General features: G+C 45.0%; 1 protein-coding gene across 1 annotated transcript in view; it reads right to left on the bottom strand.

Moving 5' to 3' along the window:
• pnp4a (purine nucleoside phosphorylase 4a) overlaps nucleotides 1-27,747 on the bottom strand; it is a 61,044-nt gene that overhangs the window by 1,959 nt on the left and 31,338 nt on the right. Inside the window, exons 2-5 of the mRNA XM_055652733.1 lie at nucleotides 4,928-5,116; nucleotides 3,979-4,082; nucleotides 3,366-3,541; nucleotides 2,666-2,856 (exon numbers count right to left, since the gene is read on the bottom strand). Coding sequence (XP_055508708.1) covers nucleotides 2,666-2,856; nucleotides 3,366-3,541; nucleotides 3,979-4,082; nucleotides 4,928-5,116 — 660 coding nt within the window. The remainder of the gene's footprint in view (nucleotides 1-2,665; nucleotides 2,857-3,365; nucleotides 3,542-3,978; nucleotides 4,083-4,927; nucleotides 5,117-27,747) is intronic.

Below are 27,747 nucleotides of genomic sequence, written 5' to 3'. Positions count from 1 at the left end.
CACTGGTGCTCTAAGGCAGCTGCTCTACCGCTGCACCACTGTGCCACCCCACATTTACACAAGGTTAAAGATATGCTGAAGCATTATTTATGGTTAAAGTGATTTGAGCAAAAGGACAAATATAACTGAAGAAAGATTCAAAGGGGAGTAAGGGCCGACCGTAGCTGACAAGGGAAGTCAGGGACAGTATAAAAATAAAAGAGAAGAAGTACAACAGAGCAAAGATGAGTGGGAAGCAAGAGGATTGGGTAATGATTAAAGAGAAACAGAAGATAACTAAAAAGACAAAAAGGCAAAAGATGAGGTACGAAGGTAAGCTAGCCAAGAATATAAAGGAAGATTGTAAAAGCTTCTTTTGGTATATGAAGAGGAAAAAATTAGTTAAGACCAACTTTGCACCCTTGAAGACTGAAAAAGGTGAATTTATTATGGGGAGCAAGGAAATGGCAGATGAGTTGAACAGGTACTTTGGATCCGTCGTCCCTAAGGAGGACACAAACAATCTTTCTGATGTACCAGTGGCCAGAGGATCTGGGGTGTTGGAGGAACTGAAGGAAATCCACATTAAGCAGGAAATGGTGTTGGGTAGACTGATGGGACTGAAGGCTGATATTCCCCAGGGCCTGATGGTCTGCATCCCAGGGTACTTAAGGAAATCGTGGATGCATTGGTGTTCATTTTCCAACGTTCTATATCAGGATCAGTTTGGAGGGGAGCTAATGTTATTCCTACTTTTTAAGAAAGGCGGGAGAGAGAAAACAGGGAATTATAGACCAGTTAGCCTGACATCGGTGGTGGGGAAGCTGCTGGAGTCAATCACAAAAGATGAAATAGCGGTAACAGGATCGGTCTGTCAGCATGGAATTAAGAAGGGAAAATTGCTTGAATAATCTTCTGAAATTTTTTGAGGATGTAACTAGGTAAATGGACAAGGGAGAGTCAGTGGATGTAGTTTACCTGGACTTTCAGAAAGCATTTGATATGGTCCCACATAGGAGCTTAGTGGGCAAAATGAGGGCACATGGTTTTGGGGATAGAGTGCTGACATGGATAGAAAATCGGTTGGCAGACAGGAAAGAAAGAGTAGGGGTTAACGGTTCCCTTTCAGAATGGCAGGCAGTGACTAGTGGGGTACCGCAAGGCTCAGTGCTGGGACCGCAGCTATTTACAATATACATCAATGATTTAGATGAAGGGATTCAAAGTGACATTAGTGAAATTTGAGAGATGACACGTAGTGTGAACTGTGAGGAGGATGCTATGTGAATGCAGGGTGACTTGGACAGGTTGGGTGAGTGGGCAGATGCATGGCAGATGCAGTTTAATGTGGATAAATGTGAGGTTATCCACTTTGGTAGCAAAAACAGGAAGGCAGATTATTATCTAAATTGTGTCAAAATGGGAACAGGGGAAGTACAATAGGATCTGGGGGTCCTTGTTCATCAGTCACTGAAAGTAAGCATGCAGTAGGCAGTGAAGAAAGCGAATGGCATGTTGCCGTTCATAACAAGAGGCATTGAGTATAGGAGCAAAGAGGTCCTTCTGCAGTTGTACAGGGCCCTAGTGAGACCACACCTGGAGTATTGTGTGCAGTTTTGGTCCTCAAATTTGAGGAAGGACATTCTTGCTATTGAGGGAGTGCAGCGTAGGTTTACAAGGTTAATTCCCAGGATGGCGGGACTGTAATATGCTGAGAGAATCGAGCGGCTGGGCTTGTACACTGTGGAGTTTAGGATGAGAGGGCATCTTATTGAAACATATAAGATTATTAAGCGTTTAGACACGCTAGAGGCGGGAAACATGTTCCCGATGTTGGAGGAGTCCAGAAACAGGTGCCACCATTTAAAAATATGGGGTAAGGCATTTAGAACGGAGATGAGGAAACACTTTTTCACAGTTGTGAGTCTGTGAAATTCTCTGCCTCAGAGGGAGGTGGAGGCCGGTTCTCTGGAGACTTTCAAGAGAGAGCTTGATAGGGCTCCTAAAGATAACGGAGTCAGGGGATATGTGAAGGCTGGAACGGGGTACTGATTGTGGATGATCAACCATGATCACATTGAATGTCGGTGCTGGCTCGAAGGGCAGAAGGGCCTACTCCTGCACCTATTGTCTATTGTCGTGTCTATTGTCTATAAAATAATAACAAGAAACTACAGGTGCTGGTTATTACCTGGAGTAACTCAGCGGGTCAGGCAGCATCTCTGAAAAATGTGGATAGGTAACGTTTCCGGTCAGGACCCTTCTTCGGACTGTTTCAGATGGGGACCCTTCTTCAGTGAATTGTGCACAAATTTGGGGGATAGGAGAATCAAGAACCAGAGGACAAAGGTTTACGGTAAGAGGGGAAAGATTCAATAGGAACCTGAAGAAGCAACCTTTTCACATAGGTGAATATATAGAACGAGCTGCCAGAGGAGATATACACAAGTCACTGCAGATACTGGTTATAGTCATAATGCTGGAGAATGTAGTTGAGGCAGATACTATAACAGCATTTAAAAAACACTTGGACCGGTACAGGGATAGGAAAGATTTAGTGGGATATGGACCAAACGTGGGCAAATTAAATTATCTTAGATGGGGTATCTTGGCGGCATGGTATGTTGGACAGAAGGGCCTGTTTCCGTGCTGTATGGCTCTGTGGCTATTGCATAAAAATTCTTACCCACAACATCAACTCCGAACTTGTGAAGAAAACGTGCTTCAGCTATTGTCTCGAAGCTGGGGCCGCCAACCATGCAGTATACCCCATGATGCACTAAATTAGCGCAGTCCAGCTCAGTGCTTATATCCAGAGCCAACTTGCCCAGTGCCCTGTCGTATACATCAGACATGCAGGGGAAGCGGCAACCAAACCTACAAAAAAGAACACCTGGATTACTTCCTAGTCCCAGCGAGCCATGGTCAAACCCCGACAGCAGGGAACTGAGAGAGGGAAGCTGCTGAGCCCGGCCCCTGCTAGTCCCTGAAGACTGGGAACCAAAGAGGGATTTGGCAACAGCCGAGGATGATGGACAAGGGCCGGTAAGAAGGAACCCGGGATCTTACTTTTCGCACCCTCAAGATCAGCCGCAAGAGGTGTCCCTGGGGCATGAAGGCTCCGAGTGGCCGGGTGAGGAGAGGGACGTGAAAATGGCACTAAAACCTGGCAATGGACTCCTGGGCCTCCTCCATTGCCAGAGTAAGGCCACGCACAAACTAGAGGAACAGAACCTCATATTCCGTTTGGGTAGCTTACAACCCAACGGTATGAACATTGAATTCTCCAATTTCACTTAACAACCCACCCACGCCCTTTCACTTTTTAGCCTCTCTCATATTCGGATGGACACCCCTCTCTTGTGTTGAAAGGCATGGTGACGTACTTTTCATCATTGGGTCCCCGGAGAGGATGCTGCCCTGCCATCCCCGGCAGATTAACGTGATCCTTGATGATCATGATGTCTCCTGTGTTGTAATCATCCGCAATCGATCCGGCCGCATTAGTCACAATCAGGACTTTAACCCCCAGCAGTCGGAAAACCCGGACAGGGAAAGTTACCTTGGGGTAAACGGGGAGCAAAATACACATTAATGAAGCAACTAGGTCATCTAGCTATATATTATTAAAACTCTCATCTTGTTTGTTTCTATGTCTGTTTCTGTCTGTTTATCTGTCTGTCTGTCCAGATGATCCTGAAATTACGCCAAAATGGTACACGATAGCGCTACAATTTTTGGTCCACCATACTCACCATTGTCCTGGGGTGTGGTGTATTATGGTTCTTTCTATTGTGAAAGTGTTGGAGGAACACAGAATCTATTGGACTGAATGACAATCACCTCCATGAAGGATTTTGTTTAAATATATCTTGATGCCCTCTTGCTATAGAGGCCAGTTAACTTGAGGAGCTGGTTTAGTTTAGTTTATTGTCACTTGCGCCAAGGTTTAATGCAAGGAATAGTTTAAACACAGCAGGTATCAGATGTTGCCTTTACCTTTGTGAGCGTGTAACCTTCGAACATGTGGAAACGTCCCTGCATACATACGCATGTCTTCCCCTTCAGTTCTCCAAAGACTAGTTGACCAGCATGTCCTTGCGCTGAACAAACAGAAGCCAATCATCAGTGGTTTCTGTTTTATTTTAGAGATTCTTCTGCCCTCTCCCCATAACCTTTGACGCCCTTACTAATCAAAAATCTATTAATCTCAGCTTTAAAAATACCCAAAGACTTGACCTCCACTCTGTCTGTGGCAATGAATTCCACAGATTCACCACCCTCTGGCTAAAGAACCACCTCCTCATCTAAAGGTAAAATGTGTTGAACCCAGTCCATCATGGGTACTGACCTCCCCACCATTGATAGATCTACAGGAGTCGCTGCCTCAAAAAGGCAGCCAGCATCATCGGAGACCCACACCACCCTGGCCATGATCTCATTTCACTCCTGCCATTGGGAAGAAAGTATAGGAGCCTGAAAGCTGTAAGATTTAGGTTCAAGAACAGCTTCTTCCCTGCATTCATTAGGCTATTAAACACTACAACCTCACATAGACTTAGGGACATTATTTTTAACTTTGCATTATTGTTGTTTGGTTATTTGTTTGCTTTCATATATATACATATATATATATATATATATATATATATATATACACACACACACACAAATATACACTGAACTTTTTATGTTATTACGGATTTTACACAGTACAGGTACTATGCTACATGTCTGTAGTGCTGCAACAAGTAAGAAATTCATTGTTCCGTTATTTGGACATCTGACAATAATACATTCTTGACTCTTGACATCCCTTTCTTCTGAGACTATGCCCTCTGGTCCTAGATCCACTCCACATTCACTCTATCCTGGCCTTTCATTATTCTATCAGTTTCAATGAGTTTCACCTGTAGCAAATGTTTGAATGAGTCCGTGATTTCCGTACCTGTGCTTTTCGGGAAGTTGGGAATATCTGTGTACTTGAAGGTCTCCTGATCGGTGAGTGTCTCAGCAAGAGCTCCTAATCCCGAGCCACAGATTATTGCAACCTTTGGTCGATGTTTGGTCCTTGCCAACAACCATTCTGTTGTCTCCAGATATGTCTCGTAACTGAAACAATCCACACAGTTATTAACTCATCGAGGGCAAACAGAATGTGATATTATTTCCCCAGAAAGCCACTTCAAGAAATTTGCGAGCATCCACATTTTACAATTGTGTGGAACCAATAATATTTGTTGAGTGAATAAGGTATTGTCGGATTCATTTCTACTCATTGTAGCCCAGTCCATCAAACAGACCAGCCATCCCACCACCGACTCCATCTACTCTGGGAGAGCTGCGAACATAATCAGGTCCTGACCCAAAGTGTCGCCTATCTATATTCTCCAGAGTTACTGTCTGATCCGTTGAGTTTCTCCAGCAGTTTGTGTCCACCTTTAATATAATCAAAGACTTGTCCCATTCTTCTTCTCTCCTGCATCTCTCATTCCTTCTTCTCCCTGATCCCGTCCGACAAAAGATACAGAAGCTTGAAAGCGCACACCACCAGCCTCAGGAACAGCTTCTTGCCCTCTGTTCTCAGGCTTCTGACTTCCTGACATACTCAATCTGTAGAAGGGAACTTTCTACCGAAGATAGACACAAAGTGCTGGAGTAACTCAGCCAGTCAGGCAGCATCTCTGGAGACAAAGGATGAGTCTGAAGAAGGGTCCCAACCCGAAATCTGACCCATCCTTTTTCTCCAGTGATGCTGCCTGACCTGCTGAGTTACTCCAGCACTTTGTGTGACTGTGTCTGTCTTAGACTCAAAGCTCTGACCAATCAAGGCAAGCGTACTTTACGCCTAAGATAAACACAAAGTGCTGAAGTAACCCAGCGGGTCAGGGAGCAATTTTGGAGACAAAGGATGAGTGACGTAGTGTACGGATAGTGCACGGGTAATCGTAACCAGCGATTACCCGTACACTAGTTCTATCCTACATTCTAGGGACAATTTACGGAAGCCAATTAACCTACAAACCCACATGTCTTTGGAACGTGGGAGGAAACCGTAGCACCCAGAGGAAACCAACATGGTCACAGGGAGAACGTACAAACTCTGTACAGACAGCACCTGTAATCAGGATCGAACCCAGGTCTCTGGCGCTGTAAGGCAGCAACTCTGTCACTGTGCCGTCCTGCAGCACTTGCCTTGCTGCAGCTTCCCAAAAGGATTATTTAATAATTCATTGTAGGAAATTCCATTTGCCACTTCTCTGCCCAATTGTCTGGAACAATGTATCGGCCAAAAAAACATCTTACCAAATTATATCTGCAGAATGCATCGTCTCAGATCCCAAGTAGTCTCGTTCAGTTCTTTGACGGAGTGCTTCTCTTGGTCAATTCATTAACAGAGTACAATGTTCACTGTGTAAATGCTCACTCAAACGTCATCCATGATTTCAATTTATATTTCAAAGGAGGCTTGAGTTACAATTGGCGTTCGGGTTTGGCATCATGATTGGCTCGAGCAAGCTGATGTAAGTATATAATTTGTCATTTTTTGGGTGGAGAGATGAATGGTTACATTCAGTCAATTTTTTTCCCTTGCAAGACAGGGTATGAATTGAGAAGGTAAAAGAATAATGAGCAATGAAAATGATTGTTAACCCTTTGTGATGTGTAGATGAAAATCAATAAAACCATGGACATACACATCAAGGTCTTTCTGTGCTTCACAGTTTTCACATTTTTACTTTTCTAGTCTCTAACCTTTTTACACCTCCCAGAAATAATGATGTCAGAACTCTTTGGAATATATTCTCTCTCCACAAAACTACCCAGACATTTACACACTGCTCCTACAAGAAGTGTCCCGACCCAAAATGTCACCTGTCCATGTTCTTTAGAGAAGTTGCCTGACCCGACGCTTTACTCCAGCACAGAGTTTGTACGTTCTCCCCAGCGTGGGTTTTCTCCAGGTGTTCTGGTTTTTTCACACATCCCAAAGACTAACAGGTTTGTAGGTTAATGGCTTTGGTAAAAATTATAGAATTGTCCCTAATGTGCAGGATAGTGCTAGTGTAAGGAGTTAGCTGGCCGTTGAGGACTTGGTGGGCTGATGGCCCTGTTTCTGTGCTGTATCTCTAAACTAAGCTAAAAATAGTAATGCATTCACTGGTCATTTGAGAAACGATTCAGCATCTCCAAGGGTGTGAGTGCAAGACCTTGGCAGGCTCTCATATACGGAGTTGAGGGTACGCCGTAGACATGACAAACCACAGATGCTATGAGCTTGAGTAAAACAAATAAGTGGTGGAGGAACTTAGCAGACTAGGCAGCATGTGTGGAAGGAAAAGGACATGTGACATTTTGGGTCGGGGGCTCTTTCAGACATAGAGAAGAGGGGAGAAAGCTGGGAGAGAGAGGTTATGGGTGGAAGGTGAGGAACAACAATGATAGGTGGATACAGTGAGGGGTGGGTGGAGATAGTAAGTGAGACTGGAGGTGAAGTGGAGACAGAAGGGGGCGGATGTGGAATCTGACAGGAAGGAAGAATAACATGTGATAAAAATCAGCTGCAGATGCTGGTTTATACCAAAGACAGCTTCAAAAAAGGTCCCGACCCGAAATGTCACCTATTCATTTTCTCCAGAAATACTGCCTGACCCACTGAGTTACTCCAGCACTTTGTGTCGCTCTCTGATAAGAAGGAAGATAGGGAATGACTGTTGAACCAAAGGGAGGGATCTGGCGTGGGTGGAAGGGAACGGGATGCAGGGAGAAGGGAAAAAAGGGAAGGAATGCTCTTATTTGGAAGGGCCATTAAAGAGAGAATGTGAAAGAAATACAGTACCATCTATTCATGCAATACACCATGAAAATAGATTATCCTCAATGTCTCTTTGTTCACAGAGCATGCTAATTCAATTTGCTTGCCACATTTCCTGCAGCATTAGAATTACTAAAACTTAGTAGCTCATAAATGGTTCAACATGCCTCAAGGATTTGAATGAAATGTATATCTAGTAACGTATATTGGATATATTGGTCCCAAGATACAGTTTTTCCCAGTTGTACTGCTAAGTTAGGTTACATAGATGGGGAATAATTATGTTTTATTTAGCCCATGTCAACATCTACAAAGAGCCATCCAGTTAGTTCCTAGTCTCAAAGATATACTCAAGGTGCTCAAGTAACTCAGCGTCTCTGTAGAGAAAGGATAGCTGACATTTCTGGTCAGGACCCTTCTTCAGACTCCATCATGGTTACTGACCTCCCCACCATTATAGGGATCTACGAGAGGTAAAAAGGCATGATCAAGGACCCACACCACCCTGGCCACACTCTCCTTTCGCTCCTACCATTGGGAAGAAGGTACAGGAGTCTGAAAACAGTGACCACCAGATTTAAGAATATCTTCTTCCCAACCATCAGGCTCTTGAACACTGCACAACACCAACCTCAACCATGAACTATGGACTGTCTTTGGTCGGACTAAATACTTTTTTTTTGCACTATTATTGGGGTTGTTTATTTCTTGAATTTTGTTTCAAGAAATAAAAGCCAGGTGGCAGTGTGAAGTGTGAGGAGGATGCTATGAGGATGCAGGGTGACTTGGACAGGTTGGGTGAGTGGGAAGATGCATGGCAGGTACAGTTTAATGTGGATAAATGTGAGGTTATCTACTATGGTGGCAAAAACAGGAAGGCAGATTATTATCTGAATGGTGTCAAGTTTGGAAAAGGGGAACTACAAAGAGATATGGGGTTTCTTGTTCATCAGTCACTGAAAGTAGGCATGCAGGTACAGCAGGCAGTGAAGAAAGCTAATGGCATGTTGGCCTTCATAACAAGAAGAATTGAGTATAGGAGCAAAGAGGTCATTCTGCAGTTGTACAGGGCCCTAGTGAGATCACAGCCGAACGCACTATGGGAACTTCACTCACCCCCCTGCAGGAACTATACAACAGGAGGTGCAACTCCAGAGCAAACAAAATCATGGGAGACCCCTCCACCCCTGCAACGGACTGTTCCAGCTGCTACGGTCAGGCAAACGCCTCCGTTGCCATGCGGTGAGAACGAAGAGGTTGAGAAGGAGTTTTTTCCCAGAGGCAATTCGGACTGTAAACGCCTATCTCACCAGGGACTAACTCTACAGAATGTTTTTCCTTCAATTATTTATTATGTAAAAGAATATGTGTGTTATGATTGTGTTTATAATTTGTTTGGTTGTTTTGTTGTTTGTCTTTTGCACAAAAGTCCGTGAGCATTGCCACTTTCATTTCACTGCACATCTCGTATGTGTATGTGACAAATAAACTTGACTTGACTTGACTTGACTTGACTTGAGTATTATGTGCAGTTTTGGTCTCCAAATTTGAGGAAGGACATTCTTGCCATTGAGGGAGTGCAGCGTAGGTTCACAAATTTAATCACAGGATGGCTGGACTGTCACATGTTGATAGGATGAAGCGGCTGGGCTTGTATACACTGGAATTTAGAAGGATGAGAGGATATCTTATTGAAACATATAAGATGATTAAGGGATTGGACACGCTAGAGGCACTGATTGTGGATGATCAGCCATGATCATATTGAATGGCGTTGCTGGCTCGAAGGGTTGAATGGCCTACTGTTATTGTTTATTATATTTTTATAAATATATATATATTCTATATTATCTATGTGTACTGTGTTTTCAAACCTTCATTGGTGCTGCAAATAAATATGTCATTGTCAGTACCTAAGACAATTAAACTCTTGAATCCTGACTCCACACCCACCACCTGTAATCTTTTTCTTAATTTAGTTTAGAGATACAGCGTGGAAACAAACCCTTCGGCCCATCGAGTCTACACCGACCATCAATCACCCGTTCACACTAGTTCTGTGTTGTTCCTACTTTCCCAACAACTCCCTACACACTAGAGACAATTTACAGAGGGCCAATTAACCTGCATGCCTTTGACATGTGGGAGGAAACTGGATCACCCGGACGAAACCCCCAGGGAGAACGTGCAAACTCCACACACACAGACAGCACCCGAGGTTGGGATTGAACCCGAGTCTCTGCTGCTGTGAAGCATAGGCTCTACCAGCTGTCCACTGTGCAGCCTTGGAAGGGCAGGGAGCTGGAACACACAATGTGACAGTGGCCATTCTAGTAAATCATGTGCCTCATGTGTTTCCTGAAGACCTTTCTGCCCGATGCACTTCACATGTGATCTAATCGTCCCATCTGCATAGCTGGACTTGATTAAACTCACATGACACATGCCTAAGGCCTGTAATAACTTAATAAAATCATCAATGGAGCTTTGGTCACAAGACAGTCTTGGATCCTGTTAATTAGTAGCATCTTGCTTCATGCTCGTGATCGCTCAGTTTTTAAAGAATGTTTTTGATAATTAACTTTGCAACTGTTCACTGGTTATCAGACAGTTAACCCTTTGTGAGATGAAGCACTGTGGTTATACAGCATCTGTACATCATAAAACATAGAACAGTACAGCACAGGAACAGGCCTTCGGCCGGCAAGGTCTGTGTCGAACATGATGCCAAGACCAACACATATCTGCCTGCACATAATCCAAATTCCTTCATTCTCTGCATATCCATTATGCCATTCCATAGTCTCTGAAACACCACTATTGTATCTGCTTCCCCCATCAACTCTGGCAGTGTTTTACAGGCACCCACCATCCTCTTTGTAAAAGACTTGCCCCTGCCATGTCCTTTAAACTTTTCCCTTCTCACTTTAGACCTATGCCCTCTTTCATTTGTTATTTCCATCCTGCAAAAAATGTTCTGACTGTCTACCCTATCTATGCCTCTCATAATTTTACATACTTCTATCAGATCTTCCTGCAACCTACGGAGGTCCAGAGAAGTAAGAATGTCATTGTTCCATTTCAGGACATCTATCTATCCATCTACCTATATAATATTAAAACTGTGTGCCTGCTGGCTTTCTGCCTGACTTGTGGTTGCCAGCCTGTGGGTGCTAACCTTTGATTCGTTGCTACGCCAACGTCAGACCCAGAGACGCCGAGTTTTTTCCCATTTTTTCGGTAGAGATTTCACTTTTCATTCCAAGTATCCACTCCTCATTAAATTTTGTCGTGTTTATCTACACATTTTTAATTAACTCATTTTGTCGCCTCCTGCTGGCCAGCGACCATAATGGCTGCTGGCGCCCGCAACTTGCCTCAAAGACGCCATTTAAAAACAGCCGCGCTGCTGATTCCTGAGCCGCTTGAGTTGGAGGACCACAGCTACGTTGGGGGAGCAGACCCAAATCTGCACTTGGTCTAGTATACTATTAAAAGTCTTGTCTTGTTTGTGTTGTGTGTGTGTGTGTGTGTGTGTGTGTGTGTGTGTGTGTGTGTGTGTGTGTGTGTGTGTGTGTGTGTGTGTGTGTGTGTGTGTGTGTGTGTGTGTGTGTGTGTGTGTGTGTTTGTCGTCGTCGTCGATCTGATCAGGTTTCTTTCAGATTTGATGATATATTTCACATTATTGATATTTAAAGATTTAAAAAAGCCAACTTTGAGAATAATAACTGACAAGACGTTTCTGGCAGCTTCCAGTCCTCCAATCACAATGATATCTCATTTATACAAGCTGCCGTGAACATTCCGACATCGACAAATGACATCGCAATGTGATCCCTTCTGTCAATACACAAGCTATGAGAGTTGACGGAGTGGGGAATTGGAGGAGAATAAATGTTATTTAAACATTGTGGGGGAGTGTGAAAGGGCAGAGGTAAGGGAGGGAGTGACTGAGGGAAGGGAAAAGGAGAGGGAGCGAGAGGTGACCGAGACAATGGGATCAGCAGCTTCAAGGGGAGTAGGGAGAGAGTGAGATTTTTGCCTCCCCCCCCCTCTACGTGGGAAGGATTGATAGAGACAGAGAGAGACTGGCAGTTGGGCAGTTATGACGTCACAATGCCCTACTGGCTATAATGTTGCAGTCCCAGAACACTGAGTCCTTCACAGCAAATGTCCCTCAGGGAAAGAATCTGCCAGCCTAAAACCCCTTTCTCACGGGGCGACTTGATGCAAGAGGTAACCAGAGTTTAACATCGTGGGAACCTCGTGCGATAACAGTACGGCATTCGTGGACCACCGTGGCGCTAACGGCAGGTAATAGTGTAACTTGGTGACTCGGGAGAAAATTCAAGCAAGCTTGAATTTCTCCAGGAGTGACTTGTACACTTGTGGTTGAGCATTGCAACATTTTATGAACGTAATGGCCAGTGCGATATCCATAATAACTCTTGCGGTTATCGTGGGAACTCCTGCGAATGGACAAAGGGGACAGAAGGTGAGTAAAAAAAGGTGTTCTCAATATCGCCAATGGAACATGTGTCCATCGAGGACGTCCCACCTCATTGTATACAGTATACAGATAGGACATGGATTGCCGCGTGCAATGGGAACACATACACCATTCCGTGCTGAACAGATAAACAATTGTGTTTTGTGATTGAATTTTAAAAATAAAGATTTGCATCCGCATATGGACAACAACTTATTCATGAGTTATCTTAATGAGATTCAAGAAAAGAACTCAAATGTTTAAAAGGGACTTTAATGAAAGGTCCCGCAATTTTATGGTCCGTGAGAAAATTTTCACATGGACTTCTTAATTTCCTTCTAGAGACACTCACCATCACCACTGATGTTTACAGAACAGCAGCCTGCTAGAAATTCACCTTTGCCTTTTGTTTACGGAGAGGGCCGTGCACAAACACCATTTCAAGAAGGGGCAGATTGTTTCGCTGACTTCAATGACTCCAGTTAACCCTCGGACGTTGAGAATTATTTATGTGATGTTTAAGTAACCGTTTGAGTTTTAGTTTATTTTAGTTGTTGGCCACTCAACATTTGGTGTGACATCTAGAGTCCTTTATAAATGTCTGTATGTTAATATGTGTGTCTTTTCCTCTTGGGCATTACTTTTTTTCTGTTGGTGGCTCCACATTTTATGATAGCCTGAAGTGTGATAAAGCTTTTACCTCAGCAGTTTGATTGTCAGTGCTTGTTTACCTCATTGTTAAATAAAGATATTTTTTACTATCAGCTTGATGTCTGCAATTCTTCATTAACACATCACTACAAGATGAATGTCTCTAATGTTATAATCCCTCTCATGCTGAAACACAAAATAGTTGAAGGGAGGTGATATAATCACATTTTCATTTATTTTCATTTTTGAGTGTTCAGGTCCATCAATTGGTGAGCAATTTAAACATTTGAAAGTTTCACCTCTTGGTAGAAAATAAAATAAGCCAATCAGCACGGTAAATGTGAGACAAAGTCTTTATTCCTATTTGACAATATAAAAAGACGACTTGCACATATTGAGAGAAGGTGCATCACACCAAACATTTGTCTATAAAAGGGCCTCGCAAACACGAAAATCAACAAATGAGGCACGCTAGATTATTTTAAACACATTATATTAATTAACCTCCGCAACAAGCCCAAACTCAGGCATTAAAAGGGACAATGCAATGTGCTAATTGGCAGGTTTTGCGGACGAACATCTTATAGGAAGCACTTTTCAGAGGACAACACTAGAAAGTCAGCTTATTTGCTATGCATTTCTGCTAACATGCAGTAGTGTTCCTGTGGTCGGCTACCTCTTAATTCCTCTTTTTAATCATTCTCATCCTTCTGCCTTCACGCAAGTGATGCACATAGTGGGCTGCTGCATACAGCGCGTCAATGAAAAAAAACACCATCCTGTACTCGAAACTACTTAGTATAGGCATGTCTCCAAATGAGCCAATTCAACCAAGGGAGGATAGTTATAGTGTGTGAAAAAAAAAGTGACATCATTTGTGCCACGTGATGATTTTATTACACTTGACAGTTCACAATGTTCATTCGAGATTTAACGGGAAAGCTCGGGAGACGGACAAGTCACTCGCACAAATAACAGAAATGTCGAGTACCGTGGGAACTCTTTATCTACCCCTCCCCCCCCCCCCCCCCCCGTTATATCGTGTGATATCGTGCTAGACCACGACCACTTCACTCTGGTTACATCTTCCGTTTTAAACAGATTCTTGGGGAGAACTTTCCTTTACTAAAATAAAACCCTGAATTTTCCTTGTGGGGGGGGGGGGGGGTGGGGGTGTGAGATGCGGGAGACGTCCACATGGGGATTTTCATTGTGGGGGGTGGGGGGGGGGGAGGGATGGAATAGGGGAGAGGTTTCATTTCCAGAATTTTCCATGTGGGGGGGTGGGATGGGAATCCAGTTTGAGAAAGATTCAGCAGTGTGGCAATTAGAGCTATGACATTGTAATGGGACCTGCCATTACCAGTCTTCCAGTCCACATGCTGGCAGTTGCTGGCAGTTCAAGCTATGTCGTCACAACATTTCCTTGTGGGGGTGATGGAAGTGATTGGCTTGGGGTGGGGGGGGGCTGTCTCCGGTATTCATTGTGGGAAGGAGGGGGGGGGGGTGGAATAGGGGGAAATTATTGACATTTTTAACTTAAAAAAATAAAACGGAGCCCCCACTTGCTCCGCTCCTCCCTTGTTTACTTGACTGGCATCAAAATGACACCCCACCGATCCTCAGCGCGGCTTTTCCAGACCGGAGTGTCTCCATAGGGGAGCAGAGGTTTTCACGTGGGAAGGATTGATTGTGTTTAGCTTATATTTCGTTTTCATTTTGAGTTGGGGGTGTTTGAGTTTAAAAAAGCAAAAAAAAACATTGTGGTTTTCATAGACATTGACTTTATTCAAAGATTTAGGTCTCCATGGCGGGTGGGGGTTTTCACGTGGGAAGGATTGATTGACGTTTTTCAAAAAAAGATTCCAGAGCTTTCCTCTGAGGCACCCCCCCCCCCCCCCCCCCCCCCACGTGGGAAGGATTTCCTTGTGGGAGGGTGGGATGGGGGGAGGTCAGCGCCGACGTGGCCCCCCCCCCCCCCACCCATTTGGGGGTTTTCATTGTGGGGGGGTGGAATAGGGGAGAAGTTTCATTTCCAGAATTTTCCTTGTGGGGGGGAGGAGGTTTTCATTGTGGGGGGTTAGTGTGTATGTGGGGGGCCGCGCCTGCGCAGTTGTGGGCAAGGAAGATGACTGAACTTTATTGCCTTCCCTCACAGTGGGAAACGCTGATTCTGCTGTGTGGGGATGTTCATGTTAAATTCTATCGTCTGTTGTGTTATTTTTATTCGTATAGCTGTATGGCAACCCAAATATCACTGTGACAATAAATTTGAACTTGAACTTGATGGGTGAGTGGTGGAATATTATGTTTGGGGACCAGTCTGCCCATGTGATGCCGCTCCCCTGCCCCCCACATTGGGGGACCTAACGGGTCCCACTTTGTCTAGTCTTTCTTCTATATTACTAAAAGTCTGTTCTTGACCGGTTTTTCGCCATCTGTGCTGCGATTTCCGAGAGAACGCCGCCACCTACGGCCGTCATTTTTGGTCACCTTGCTCAGAGCCCCCCTCCGCCGCATGTGTGCCGAGGATTTTTCCCGTCGATTAAAAAAGACAGAGATATTAATGTTTTTACAAAATTCCCCATTCTCTCTGCTGCCCCCGCTGGCGGCAGGGGGGAGGGAGTATAAAACCAGGAAGTGGTGTGCCTCACTCACTCTTCAAGATGGAGGAAGGCAGAGGGTCACATTTCTCTGAGCTGTGAATAACACTGAACACATGTCTACTCAAATGTAAGCGCCCTTAGTGGTTCTAAAATGCTTGCAGAATGTGTCTATTGGTTCTAAAGCTTGCAAAAAAGTGTCTATTGGTTCTAAAGCTTGCAAAAAAAGTCTATTGGTTCTAAAGCTTGCAAAAAAATGTCTATTGGTTCTAAAGCTTGCAAAAAATGTCTATTGGTTCTAAAGCTTGCAAAAAAATGTATATTGGTTCTAAAGCTTGCAAAAAGTGTCTCTATTGGTTCTAAAGCTTGCAAAAAATGTCTATTGGTTCTAAAGCTTGCAAAAAATGTCTATTGGTTCTAAAGCTTGCAAAAAAAATGTCTATTGGTTCTAAAGCTTGCAAAAAAAATGTCTATTGGTTCTAAAGCTTGCAAAAAATGTCTCTATTGGTTTTAAAGCTTGCAAAAAAGTGTCTCCATTGGTTCTAAAGCTTGCAAAAAATGTCTATTGGTTCTAAAGCTTGCAAAAAAAAATGTCTATTGGTTCTAAAGCTTGCAAAAAATGTCTCTATTGGTTCTAAAGCTGGCAAAAAAAATGTCTATTGGTTCTAAAGCTTGCAAAAAAAATGTCTATTGGTTCTAAAGCTTGCAAAAAAAATGTCACAGTCGGCGCTCCCGAGGCAGCGGGCAATGCTCCTCTAGTATCTTTGGTGTAATCCGTTCCAAAGATTGATCCGCTCTATCATCTTTGGTGTAATCAGTGTTGTAGGGAACAGTGTTTTATATAGCATCGATCACTTCACATATTTAGTTAATATTATTGTAAATTTTATTAATATTATTGTAAATTGCAGCTCAATAAAATGGCGTCATGTCATACCCATGTCATACTACGCTTTTTTTGCAGAGTGGCGCATCTTGCTCTGCTCTATAATGGTTTTTACTGCTAAATTCTTGCTGGCCCAGCTTGCAACACACTTCCATAGAAAGTTGCAATCCAGAAACACTCTGTCCTTCCACCAAGTTTTCACCTGAACAGGAGCAATAACGTCACAATGGGATCTCACAGTCCTCCACCCGACATTTGCAACAATGTTACTTACTCCAGCTCCTGGCAGTAAGTGCTTGACTGGAGGGGGAGGGTGAATTGGTATTGCAATTGGAAGTGCTGCGGCAGGCAGGTAAGTTCAATTGGATTTTTTAAAAGTCTAGTGGTGGGGGAGGCAGGGGAGTGGTGGAATCTTAAGTAGGGGAACGGGTTGAGTTGGGGGCCCTCCCCTGGGGGCTATGGGTTAGTGGTGGAATATTGCGTTGGGGTACCAGGCCTCCCGTGTGACAGGGACTCAATGGATCCCAGTTGGTCCAGTATAGTATTAAAAGTGTAAGTGTGTGTGTGTGTGCGTGTGATTGTGCTGGTATCTAAAAACGGTACATGGTAGCACTAATATTTTTGCACCACCTTACTCACTTTTGTGTTTCCTATAAACTTTCCTTCAGATTTGATGTTATATTTCACAAGTTATTCAATGATTTTTTTGTTTAAAATTTCAAGTTTACAAATATTTTACTGATAAATCCTTGCTGGCCCAGCTTGCAATTAAAGGGCCTGTCCCACTTACGCGACCTTGGCTGGCAAATTACGCAACCTCGTGGTTGCTTGAGGCATACGGGCACCGTATGGCCGCGTGGGGTTGGTCCCACTTAGAAGCGCGGAATTCTGCAGGGCTGGTCCTGACATCACGCGGGGCTTCGAAATTCTTGCAGTGGCCGAAATCTTCGCGCGCCAACAGCCTGTCGGCACGCAGGCGCATTACGGTCGTACGCAGCGTCTTGATGGCGTACGCCTAGTGTGTGGCGTTGCGCGATGACGTCGCCACCCGGCATGGCGTTGCGTGAGGACGTCACCGCCCGATGCCGTGCGACGCCCAAATTCAGTCTGCCCGCCTCCTGCCCAGCTGATTGGTAAGCATGACGCAAATGACATCACGCACGAACTTAGCGCAAACTTCGCGTGAACTCCGCTTCCGTTTGCCAAACGCACGCAATCGCAATGGGAGATTTCAATATGCAGGTAGACTGGGAAAATCAGGTTGGCACTGGACCACAAGAAAGGGAGTTCAAGAAATTGTGGAAGAATTGGTATTCATTTTCCAATGTTCTATAGATACTGGATCAGTTCCTGTGGATTGGTGGCTAATGTTATCCCACTTTTTAAGAAAGGAAGGAGAGAGAAAGCAGGGAATTATAGACCAGTTAGCCTGACATCGGTGGTGGGGAAGATGCCGGAGTCATTTATTAAAGATGTAATAGCGGTGCATTTGGATAGCATTAACAGGATCGGTCCAAGTCAGCATGGATTTCCGAAGGGGAAATCTGGAATCTGGAATTTTGTGAGAATGTAACAAATAAAATGGATAAGTGAGAGCCAGTGGATGTAGTGTATCTGGACTTTCAGAAATCTTTGATAAGGTCCCACACAGGAGATTAGTGGGCAAATTTAGAGCACATGTTTATTGGGGGTAGGGTATCGACATGGATAGAAAATTGGTTGGCAGACCGGAAACAAAGAGTAGGAATTAACGGGTCCCTTTCAGAATTGCAGGTAGTGACTAATGGGGTACCGCAAGTCTCGGTGCTGCGACCATAGCTATTTACAATATATATTAATGATTTTGATGAAGGAATTAAAAGTAACATTAGCAAATTTGCAGATTACACAAAGCTGGGTGGCAGTGTGAACTGTGAAGAGGATGCTATGAAGATGCAGGGTGACTTGGATAGGTTGGGTGAGTGGGCAAATGCATGGCAGATGTAGTAGAATGTGGATAAATGTGATACACTTTGTTGGCAAGAACATGAAGGCAGATTATTATCGGAATGGTGTCAGATTAGCAAAAGGGGAAATACAATGAGATCTGGTGTCATTGAACATCAGTCACTGAAAGTAAGCATGCAGGTACAGCATGCAGTGAAGAAAGCTAATGGGCATGTTGGCCTTCATAATGAGAGTATTTGAGTATAGGAGCAAAGAGGTCCTTCTGCAGTTGTACAGGGCTCTGGTGAGACCACACCTGGAGTATTGTGTGCAGTTTTGGTCTCCTAATTTGAGGAAGACCATTCTTGCTATCGAGGGAGTGCAGCGTAGGTTCACGAGGTTAATTCCCGGGATGGCGGGACTGTCATATGATGAAAGAATGGAACGACTGGGCTTGTATTCACTGGAATTTAGAAGGATGAGAGGATATCTTACAGAAACATATAAAAAAATATTATGGGATTGGACACGCTAGATGCAGGAAACATGTTCCCGGTGTTGGGGGAGTTCAGAACCAGTGGCCACAGTTTAAGAATAAGGGATAGGCCATTTAGAACTGAGATGAGGAAAAACGTTTTCACCCGGAGAGTTGTGAATTTGCGGAATTCTTTGCCTCAGAAGGCAGTGGAGGCGGATTCACTGGATGCATTCAAAAGAGAGTTAGATAGAGCTCTTAGGGCTAGCGGAATCACGGGATATGGGGACAAGGCAGGAACGGGGTACTGATTGTGGATGATCAGCCATGATCACTTTGAATGGCGGTGCTGGCTCGAATGGCCGAATGACCTACTCCTGCGCGTATTTTCCATTTATCTATGTGTCTATATATGATATTTGGGTGGCTTGAATTTCTTTGGGTATCCAAAGATGATGTTGTGTGGAGCAGATGAGTTGTGGTCCGATGAGGATGGGTGGAGGGAAGGCAGGTCATATTGTGTCGGTACACAAGAACTGCAGCTGCTGGAGTCTTCAGCAAACTACAAAGTGCTGGAGGAACTCAACGGGCCAGGCAGCATTTGTGGAGGGAATGGACAGGCGATGTTTGGTGTTGGGACCCTTCTTCAGACTGATTTTAGTGGAGGGGAGACACCTGGTAAATACAGGTGGGGGCAGGACAAAGCCTGGTGAGTGAAAGGTGGATACAGGTGAAGGGGGGGGGGGGGGGGGGGGGGGGGGGGTGTTTGGATTGGCAGATGGGTAGAGTAAATGACAAAGGTTAGAGGTGAAACGGAGACAAAGGGATCCCAGATTAGGAGAGAAAAGCAATGAAATGTAAGGCCGGAGAGACGGATATACATGTGTGGGTATTGGGACTCCATGAAGAATTATTGGACTCTGAGGAAACATTCATTCTTCTCCGATCCCACAAACTGTGCAATAAAGACATATATCTCATGCATTCAACCTTCCTCAACCCTATTCGCCTGGCAGGATCTCCGAACCTTGAGATACTTGGCTGTTTCTATTACAAACTGGAGTTAATTAAAATGAAGCCAAATGTATTTAACTTGCCAAGCTGTTTCCCACAAACAGTCTGATTAAACAGGATATGGGCAAAAATCCTGAGTGGGTTTATTGCATTTTAATCTCTGACAGACACCCAAACCCCCCCTGTCTAGGGAAGGAGATGTGGATAGGTTGATTAATTGACAGACTCAGCAGGCCCTTCGGCCCATTGAGTCAATGCTAACCATCGATCACACCAGTTCTATCTTCCGTGTCGACCAGTAATCACCCGTTCACACTAGTTCTATGTTATCTCACTTTCTCATCCACTCCCCACCCACCTGGGGCAATTTACAGAGGACAGCATGGTGGAGCAGCGGTAGAGTTGTTGCCTTACAGTGCCAGAGACCTGGATTTGATCCTGATTAAGGGTGCTGTCTGTAGGGAGCTTGTACGTTCTCCCTGTGACTGCATGGGTTTTCTCTGGGTGCTCCATTTTCCTACCACATTCCACAGACGCACAGGTTTGTAGGTTAATTGGCTTCTGTAAGAAAATGTGAATAGTCCCTAGTGTGCAGGGTGGTGATAGTGTGCGGGGATCGCTGGTCGGCATGGACTCGGTGGGCCGAAGGGCCTGTTTCTGCGCTGTCTAACTAAACTAAAATTAACCTATAAACGCATGTCTTTGGGGTGTGGATGGAATCTGTAGCAACCAGAGGAAACCAGCGAGGTTACATGGAGAACGTGCAAACTCCACACAGACAGAACCTGAGGTTAGGATCGAACCCGGGTCACAGGCACTGTGAGGCAACAATTCTACCGCTGCACCACTGTTCCACCTTGGACGCCAGTGCTTCTGAAAGAAAATTGCCTGTCCTGCATCTCTTGAGCACAAGAGGTCAGTATTTTATTATAAAAGAGATTATTGTCCCTTTATGCTCATGAATTGCGATGTTACGGTAATGGGGTCGTGACCCTCCTTTATTACTGTAATCAAGATTCTTAATTGTCACCATGGAAACATGCGTGCATCATTCCCTGACTCTGAAACTCCAGGACTTTTTTTTCACTTCTGTTTCAAAGCAAGTTGCGTTTAAGGAAATTAATTTAGCCGGAGGATGTCTCAGAATCGGCAATTAAACCTGTTACCACTTCACGGCACCCTTGGGTGTGTGCGTTGCAGATAGATGTCTGTAGCTGGTGGGGTGGGGGAGAGGGAACTCTGCATCTTGATGTGCCTTCATCTCACTCTCTCCCTCTGCATCTTTGTCCTTTAACACCTCTCGCTCCTTCCCTTTCTTTACTTTAGTTTAGAGACACAATGCAGAAACAAGCCTCTTTGGACCACCATATGGCACAGCACCCGTAGTCAGGAACGAACTTGAATCTCTGGCTCTGTAAGTCAGCAACTCAACCGCTGTGTCGACATGCCGCCTTAATAGCCAGATTCTAGTTTGCTCCTTTCCATCTTTCATCTTTCCTTCATTCATCTCTTTTACCTAATTTAATCCCTCTGAGTCTGAAGAAGGGTCCCGACCCAAAAGATCACCTATCCAAGTTCTCCAGAGATGCTGCCTGACCTGCTGAGTTACTCCAGCATTTTGTGCCTTTCCTTGGTAAACGATCATCTGCGGTTCTGTGTCTACATCTTAATCCTTCTCCCTCTTGTCCCTCTCCATTTCCCCGGCAATCATTCTGTTGCTTCCCTTTCTCTCTTGCCTTTATTCTCCATTTTAGTTTTAGCTTTAGTTTTGGAGATACAGCATGGATACAGGCCCTTTGGCCCACCAAGTCTGCACCGACTACACAAGTTCTTTGGTACACACTCGGGACAATTACAGAAACCATTTAAACAACAAATCCACTTTTCATTGGAATGCAGGAGGAACTCAGAGCACCCAGAGAAAACCCACGTGGTCACAGGGAGAACGTACAAACTCCGTACAGATAGCACTCATAGTCAGGATTGAACCTGGGTCTCCGGCACAGTAAGGCAGCAACTCTACCGCTGCGCCACTGCGCATGCCCAAAACGAGGGACTGGGGGGTTTGGTGATGAAGTTAACAAAGTCAGCAATTCAGGCGGCATTAGTGGAAGGAAATTAGACTGATGATGTTTCCGGTTGGGACCCTTCTTCAGACGGTGTTGTAGAGGGGAGAAAACTGGTGAGAGGATGGTGCTCCACCCCAATTTTCCTCCACGGATTCTACCTGACCTGCTGAGTACCTCCAGTACTTTGCTTTTTGCTCGGATTAAAAAGTATACCATTCAAGTGACCTGTGCCTGGATCAAATGACATCTCCTAGTGAGTTGCGAAAAATGATGCAGGGGCTTCAAGGTATTGAGATTGCAATAATGTGTTTTGTTTAATTTATTGTCAGTTTAGTTTATTGTGTAGCTACAGTGTACATTTAGGTACAGTCAGCGGAAAGACTATACAGGATTACAGTGTGTACGAAAGAATTGATGTTGGTTTATACTGAAGATAGACACAAAACGCTGGAGTAACTTGGTTAGGCAGTATCTTTAGAGAAAAAGGATGGGCGATGTTTCGGATCGGAACCCTTGCTGGCCATGGTGTTAGTAGCGGGATAAAGTGAATAACGTTAAGTGCATGATAGTCCACTAAAGACTAATAAGAGACCTTCTGAGGGTCTCCAATGAGGTAGATGGGAGGTCAGAACCGCTCTCTTGTTGGTGGTAGGACAGTTCAGTGGCCTGATAACAGCTGGGAAGAAACTGTCCCTGAATCTGGAGGTGTGTGTTTTCACACTTCTGTACCTCTTGCCTGATGGGAGAGGGGAGAGAGGAGAAGGGGAGGCGACTGGGGTGAGACTTGTCCTTGATTATGCTAGCAGTCTTGCAGGGGCAGCGTGAAGTGTAGATAGAGTCAATGAAATGATTGTGGTCAATGGTTCTTATCACAAATACAGCCAAACAGTGAAATTCTTTTTTTGCATTGAACTCAGTAAGGTGTTGCCATTATTAATACAAAGTGCACTGAAATTGTCCACTCAGGCCACATGCAAGGTTTTGGCGCAATTTTCAAGGTCCAGTACGGACAATGCTTGCAGTCTCCTGGTGCAGCCGGATCATCCAGTGAACCGACGTCCCTCCCCTCACGTTATGGATACAGAGAGTACTTAAACTCTGTGCATTTAGGGCCATCGCTGATTAAATAGGTTTGTTGTCTCCCAAAGGATGGATTCAAAATTAATTTTAAACACAGTAAAACCTTAGACACCAAGAGCATGTTTTTGTTCTGAGGATTTAAGGAGAGAAATAAACTGGTTATGTGGGCAGTGCAGCTGGTAGAGTTGCTACCTCAAAACTCCAGAGACCTGGGTTCCATTCAGACCTCGGGTCCAGTCTGTGTGGAGTTTTCACGTTCTCCCTGTGACTCAGTGGGTTTTCTCTGGGTGCTGCAGTTTTCTCCCAATTTCCAAAGACATGCGGATTTGTAGGTTCATTGACCCTTTGTAGATTGTCCTAACTGTGTAGAGAGCTGATGAGAAAGTAGGATAACATAGAACTCATCTGAATGGGTAATCAATAGTCTACATGGACTTGGTGGGCTGAAGGGCCTATTTACCTTGCCGAAGTCTACTGAAGAAGGATCCCGACCCGAAACGTCACATCCATGTTTTCCAGAGTTGCTGCCTGACCTGCTAAGTTACTCCAGCAACTTGTGTCTTTTTTTTGGTAAATCATGATCTGCAGTTCCTCGTTTCTAGATCTTGGAGAGTTGTTCAGCCAGAATAGATTACAGAGAGAGGAAGGAGTGAGTCTGTGGAAGGATGTGAAGATGAAAAATAATTTCTGGACCAGAAATTGGACATTGGACAAATGCAGACTATCCTTTCCCCCTGCTCACCCCATCTTCCACCACCACCTCTCCTCGGTGGGCTGAAGTCATTCGTCATTAGTTTATTATTTATTATTGTCACGTGTGCTGAAGTACAGTGTACTGAAGTACAGATTTTGTTGCATGCGAACTAGTCAGCAGAAAGACAATACATGATTACAATTGAGCCATCCATGTATAGATACATGATAAAAGGAAGATTATGAATAGCATTTAGTGCAAGATAAAGCCAGTACAGTCCGATCAAAGGGAGTCCGAGGGTCTCCAGTGAGGTAGATGAGGTAGAAGGGCCTGGTTCCACTCTGTATCTCGAAAGTCTATAAAGTTAAATGTGTGTGTATGTGTCTGTCTGGGTGTCTGCTTGTAGACTTGTATGTAGGTCAGTATTTGCCTCTCAGCTGTTAATGGATGAGAGCTGTATCTGTCTGTCTCTCCAGTGACCCGATGTATTATTAAAATTTAATACCTAGGCCAGCATTCCATAAGCCAGATGGGAGTTCAGCTTATTTCAACAGACCCTAAACCAGGGCACTGAGGCAGAGAGTTTCTAATTATCACAGTCGATGGGATGTTGTCAAGTGAGTCCTGTTTGCTGGGGCTATTCATTTGTTTGATCCCACTTTAACACTGTCTGAACGACCTGATATTGTGGGCACAAGACATCGAGCACATGCCTCTCCATCATGATTGGGGGGCAAATGTGACAATGCAGTTTTTTGAGGGGGGGGGGGCAGACTATTATCTAAATGGTGGCCGATTGGGAAGGGTGGAGAAGGAGGGAAGAGGATGGACGACTTTCAAGCTCAGCTATCGGTGATGATGGATCAAACCTGCCGTTTAGTTTGGAGGCACCAAAGGACAGCAGATGAGGCACAAAGTGCTGGAGTTACTCAGCGGGTCAGGCAGCATCTCTGAGGAGGACATGGATAGTTGCCGTTTTAGGTCGAGATCCTTCTTCAGACTGATTGTAGGGAGGAGAAGAAAGCTGGAAAAGGGGAGAGGCAGGACAAAGTGTCAGGTAATAGGCCCACCACAGGCAAGGGGGAGGGGGGGGGGGGGGGGGGGAGGGCAGGTACGGGATACTGGTTGATGATCAGGCATGATCATATTGAAGGCGGTGCAGGCTCGAAGGGCTAATGGCCTACTCCTGACATTTCCACTCTTGGAGTTACTCAGGGGGTCAGGCAGAGGACAAAGGTCGAGATCCTTCTTCAGACTGATTGTAGGGAGGAGAAGAAAGCTGGAAACAAGAGGCAGGACAAAGTGTCAGAGTTGACAGGCAGATCCCCACTAGCAGGTCAGGCTTGCAGATTTATGGAGGACATGGATAGGTGACATTTCGAGTTGAGACCCTTCTTTAGACGTTAACTTTGTTCTTCTTACCTTGAACCATGGCCTTATGTCTCTGACATTTCCAACCCGGAAGAGTTTCTTAATGTACAAAACTTACAGTCAAATTGAAAGGGGGCAGAGAAGATTTACGAGGATGTTGCCAGGACTCGAGGGCTTGACCTATAGGGAGAGGTTGAGCAGGCTAGGACTCTATTCCTTGGAACTCACGCCGATGAGGGGTGGTCTTATAGAGGTATGACAGAACATGAGAAGAATAAATTGAGTCTTTTGCCCAGAGTAGGGGAATCGAGAATAAGAGGACATAGATTTAAGGTGAGGAGGAAAAATTTAATAGGAATCTGAGGGGTAACTTTTTCGCACGGAGTGTGATGAGTGTATGGAACAAGCTGCCGGAGGAGGTATCGAGGCAGGTATTATCACAACATTTAAAAGACATTTGGACAGGTACATGGACAGGTAAGGGTTAGAAGGATATGGACTCAGCAGGGACAGGTGAGAGTAGTGAAGATGGGGCATGTTGCTCGACCTGGACAAGTTAGGAAGAAGGGTCTGTTTCCACACTGTCTGACTCTATGAACGGCAGAAATATGGCGCCCAGTGTGTTTAAGAAGGAACTGCAGATGCTGGAAAATCGAAGGTAGACAACAGTGCTGTAGAAACTCAGCGGGTGCAGCAGCATCTATGGAGCAAAGGAGATAGGCAACGTTTTGGGCCAAAACCCTTCTTCAGACTGATGTAGGGTGGGGGAGAAGAAAGGAGAAAGGAAGAGGAGGAGCCCGAGGGCTGAGGGAGAGCTGAGAAGGGGAGGAGACAATAAGGGCTACCGGAAATTGGAGAAGTCAATGTTTATGCCGCTAGGGTGCAAACTGCCCAAGCGGAATATGAGGTGCTGTTCCTCCAATTTCCAGTGGTGCTCACTCTGGCCATTGAAGAGGCCCAGGACCCAAAGGTCGGATTCAGAATGGGAGGGGGAGTTGAAATGCTGAGCCACCGGGAGATCAGGTTGGTTAATGCGGACCGAGCGGAGGTGTTCGGCGAAACGATCGCCAAGCCTACGCTTGGTCTCACCGATGTAGATCAGCTGACATCTAGAGCAGCGGATGCAATAGATGAAGTTGGAGGAGATGCAGGTGAACCTCTGTCACACCTGGAACGACTGCTTGGGTCCTTGAATGGTGTCGAGGGGGGAGGTAAAGCGACAAGTGAAGCATCTCTTGCGGTTGCAAGGGAAAGTGCCCGGGGAGGGGGTGGTGCGGGAGGGAAGGGAAGAATTGACCAGGGAATTATGGAGGGAGCGGTCTAATGTGTGGCTGAGTGTATTGGAATATGAATGATAGACATTCTGTTGATAGCCACAAAACGCTGGGCTAACTCAGTGGGTCAGGCAGCATCATTGGAGAAAGAGATTAGGTGATATTTCAGGTCGAGAACCTAAGGAATGGGTGACGTTTTAGGCCGAGACCCTTCTTCTGAAGCTCCAGAAGGTTCCAGCATTTTGTGTCTTTCTTCAGTGTAAACCCCCCAGCATCTGCAGTTCCTTCTGTTGTTTGGCATGGAGCCCATTGCAATAGACAGCCAACTGGCCCCAACTCAGCAACTAGAGGTTGGCAGACACTTCCATAGACAACCAGGAGTTAATAACCTTGTCCTGACAGCCTGCTATTAAATGCCACCTGTCTACACCTGTAACCAGTCCAAACTCTTCTCTGCCACATGGCGTCAATCCAACAGCCAATAGTCTGCCAGCTGGAACCAGTCAGCAGCCACTAACACGCCATGTGGACTGAGCCAGTAGCCAATAGCTCGACACATGGATTCAGTCAGCAGCCAATAGACTGCCACCTAGAGCCTAGAGTCAGCCAATACCATGCCACCTGGAATCAGCTGGCATCCAATAGCTACCATCTATGTGGCCAGCCGTCAGCCAATGGTTTACATCCTGTGGTCAGGCAAGTGCCAATAACCTGCCATCTTGACCCAATCGGTGGAAGACAGTCACTAGAATACAGGCCCTCATTTCTAAAATTAACCCTTCCTCTTTCAACAGGATGATCAGCATTGTTTTTACATAGAGGGTGATGGGTGTGTGGAGCATGCTGCCAGGGGTGGTGGTGGGGGTCAGATACGATAATGATGTGTAAGAGGCTTTTAAATTGGCACGTGGATATGCAGGGGAATGGAGGGATGCTGATCTCGTGCAGGCAGAGGAGAGTAGTTTTACTTGGTATCCATCATGTTCGTACAGATATTGTGGGCTGAAGGGCCTGTTCCTGTGCTGTACTCTTCTATGAAGTGTGACTGGGTTCAAAATACTGGGACCAAAACAAAGGATGAGTCAAGACCCACCAACAAGATAACTCTTAAATGTTTTCGCAAATGTCTTTCCACTCCACTCATTAAACGTGGCTCACCACCATAGAAACATAGAAACTAGGTGCGGGAATAGGCCATTCGGCCCTTCGAGCCTGCACCGCCATTCAATATGATCATGGCTGATCATCCAACTCAGTATCCTGTACCTGCCTTCTCTCCATACCCTCTGATCCCTTTAGCCACAAGGGCCACATCTAACTCCCTCTTAAATATAGCCAATGAATTGGCCTCAACTACCATCTTCTCCACTGTAGTAGACTTGGACATTGAGTGTACTTAAGGATGACATTCATGTTTATT

Source organism: Leucoraja erinacea, chromosome 21, assembly GCF_028641065.1.
Source record: "Leucoraja erinacea ecotype New England chromosome 21, Leri_hhj_1, whole genome shotgun sequence".
In the NCBI taxonomy this organism is placed as follows: domain Eukaryota; kingdom Metazoa; phylum Chordata; class Chondrichthyes; order Rajiformes; family Rajidae; genus Leucoraja; species Leucoraja erinaceus.
This window is presented reverse-complemented; position numbering and strand designations above follow the sequence as displayed.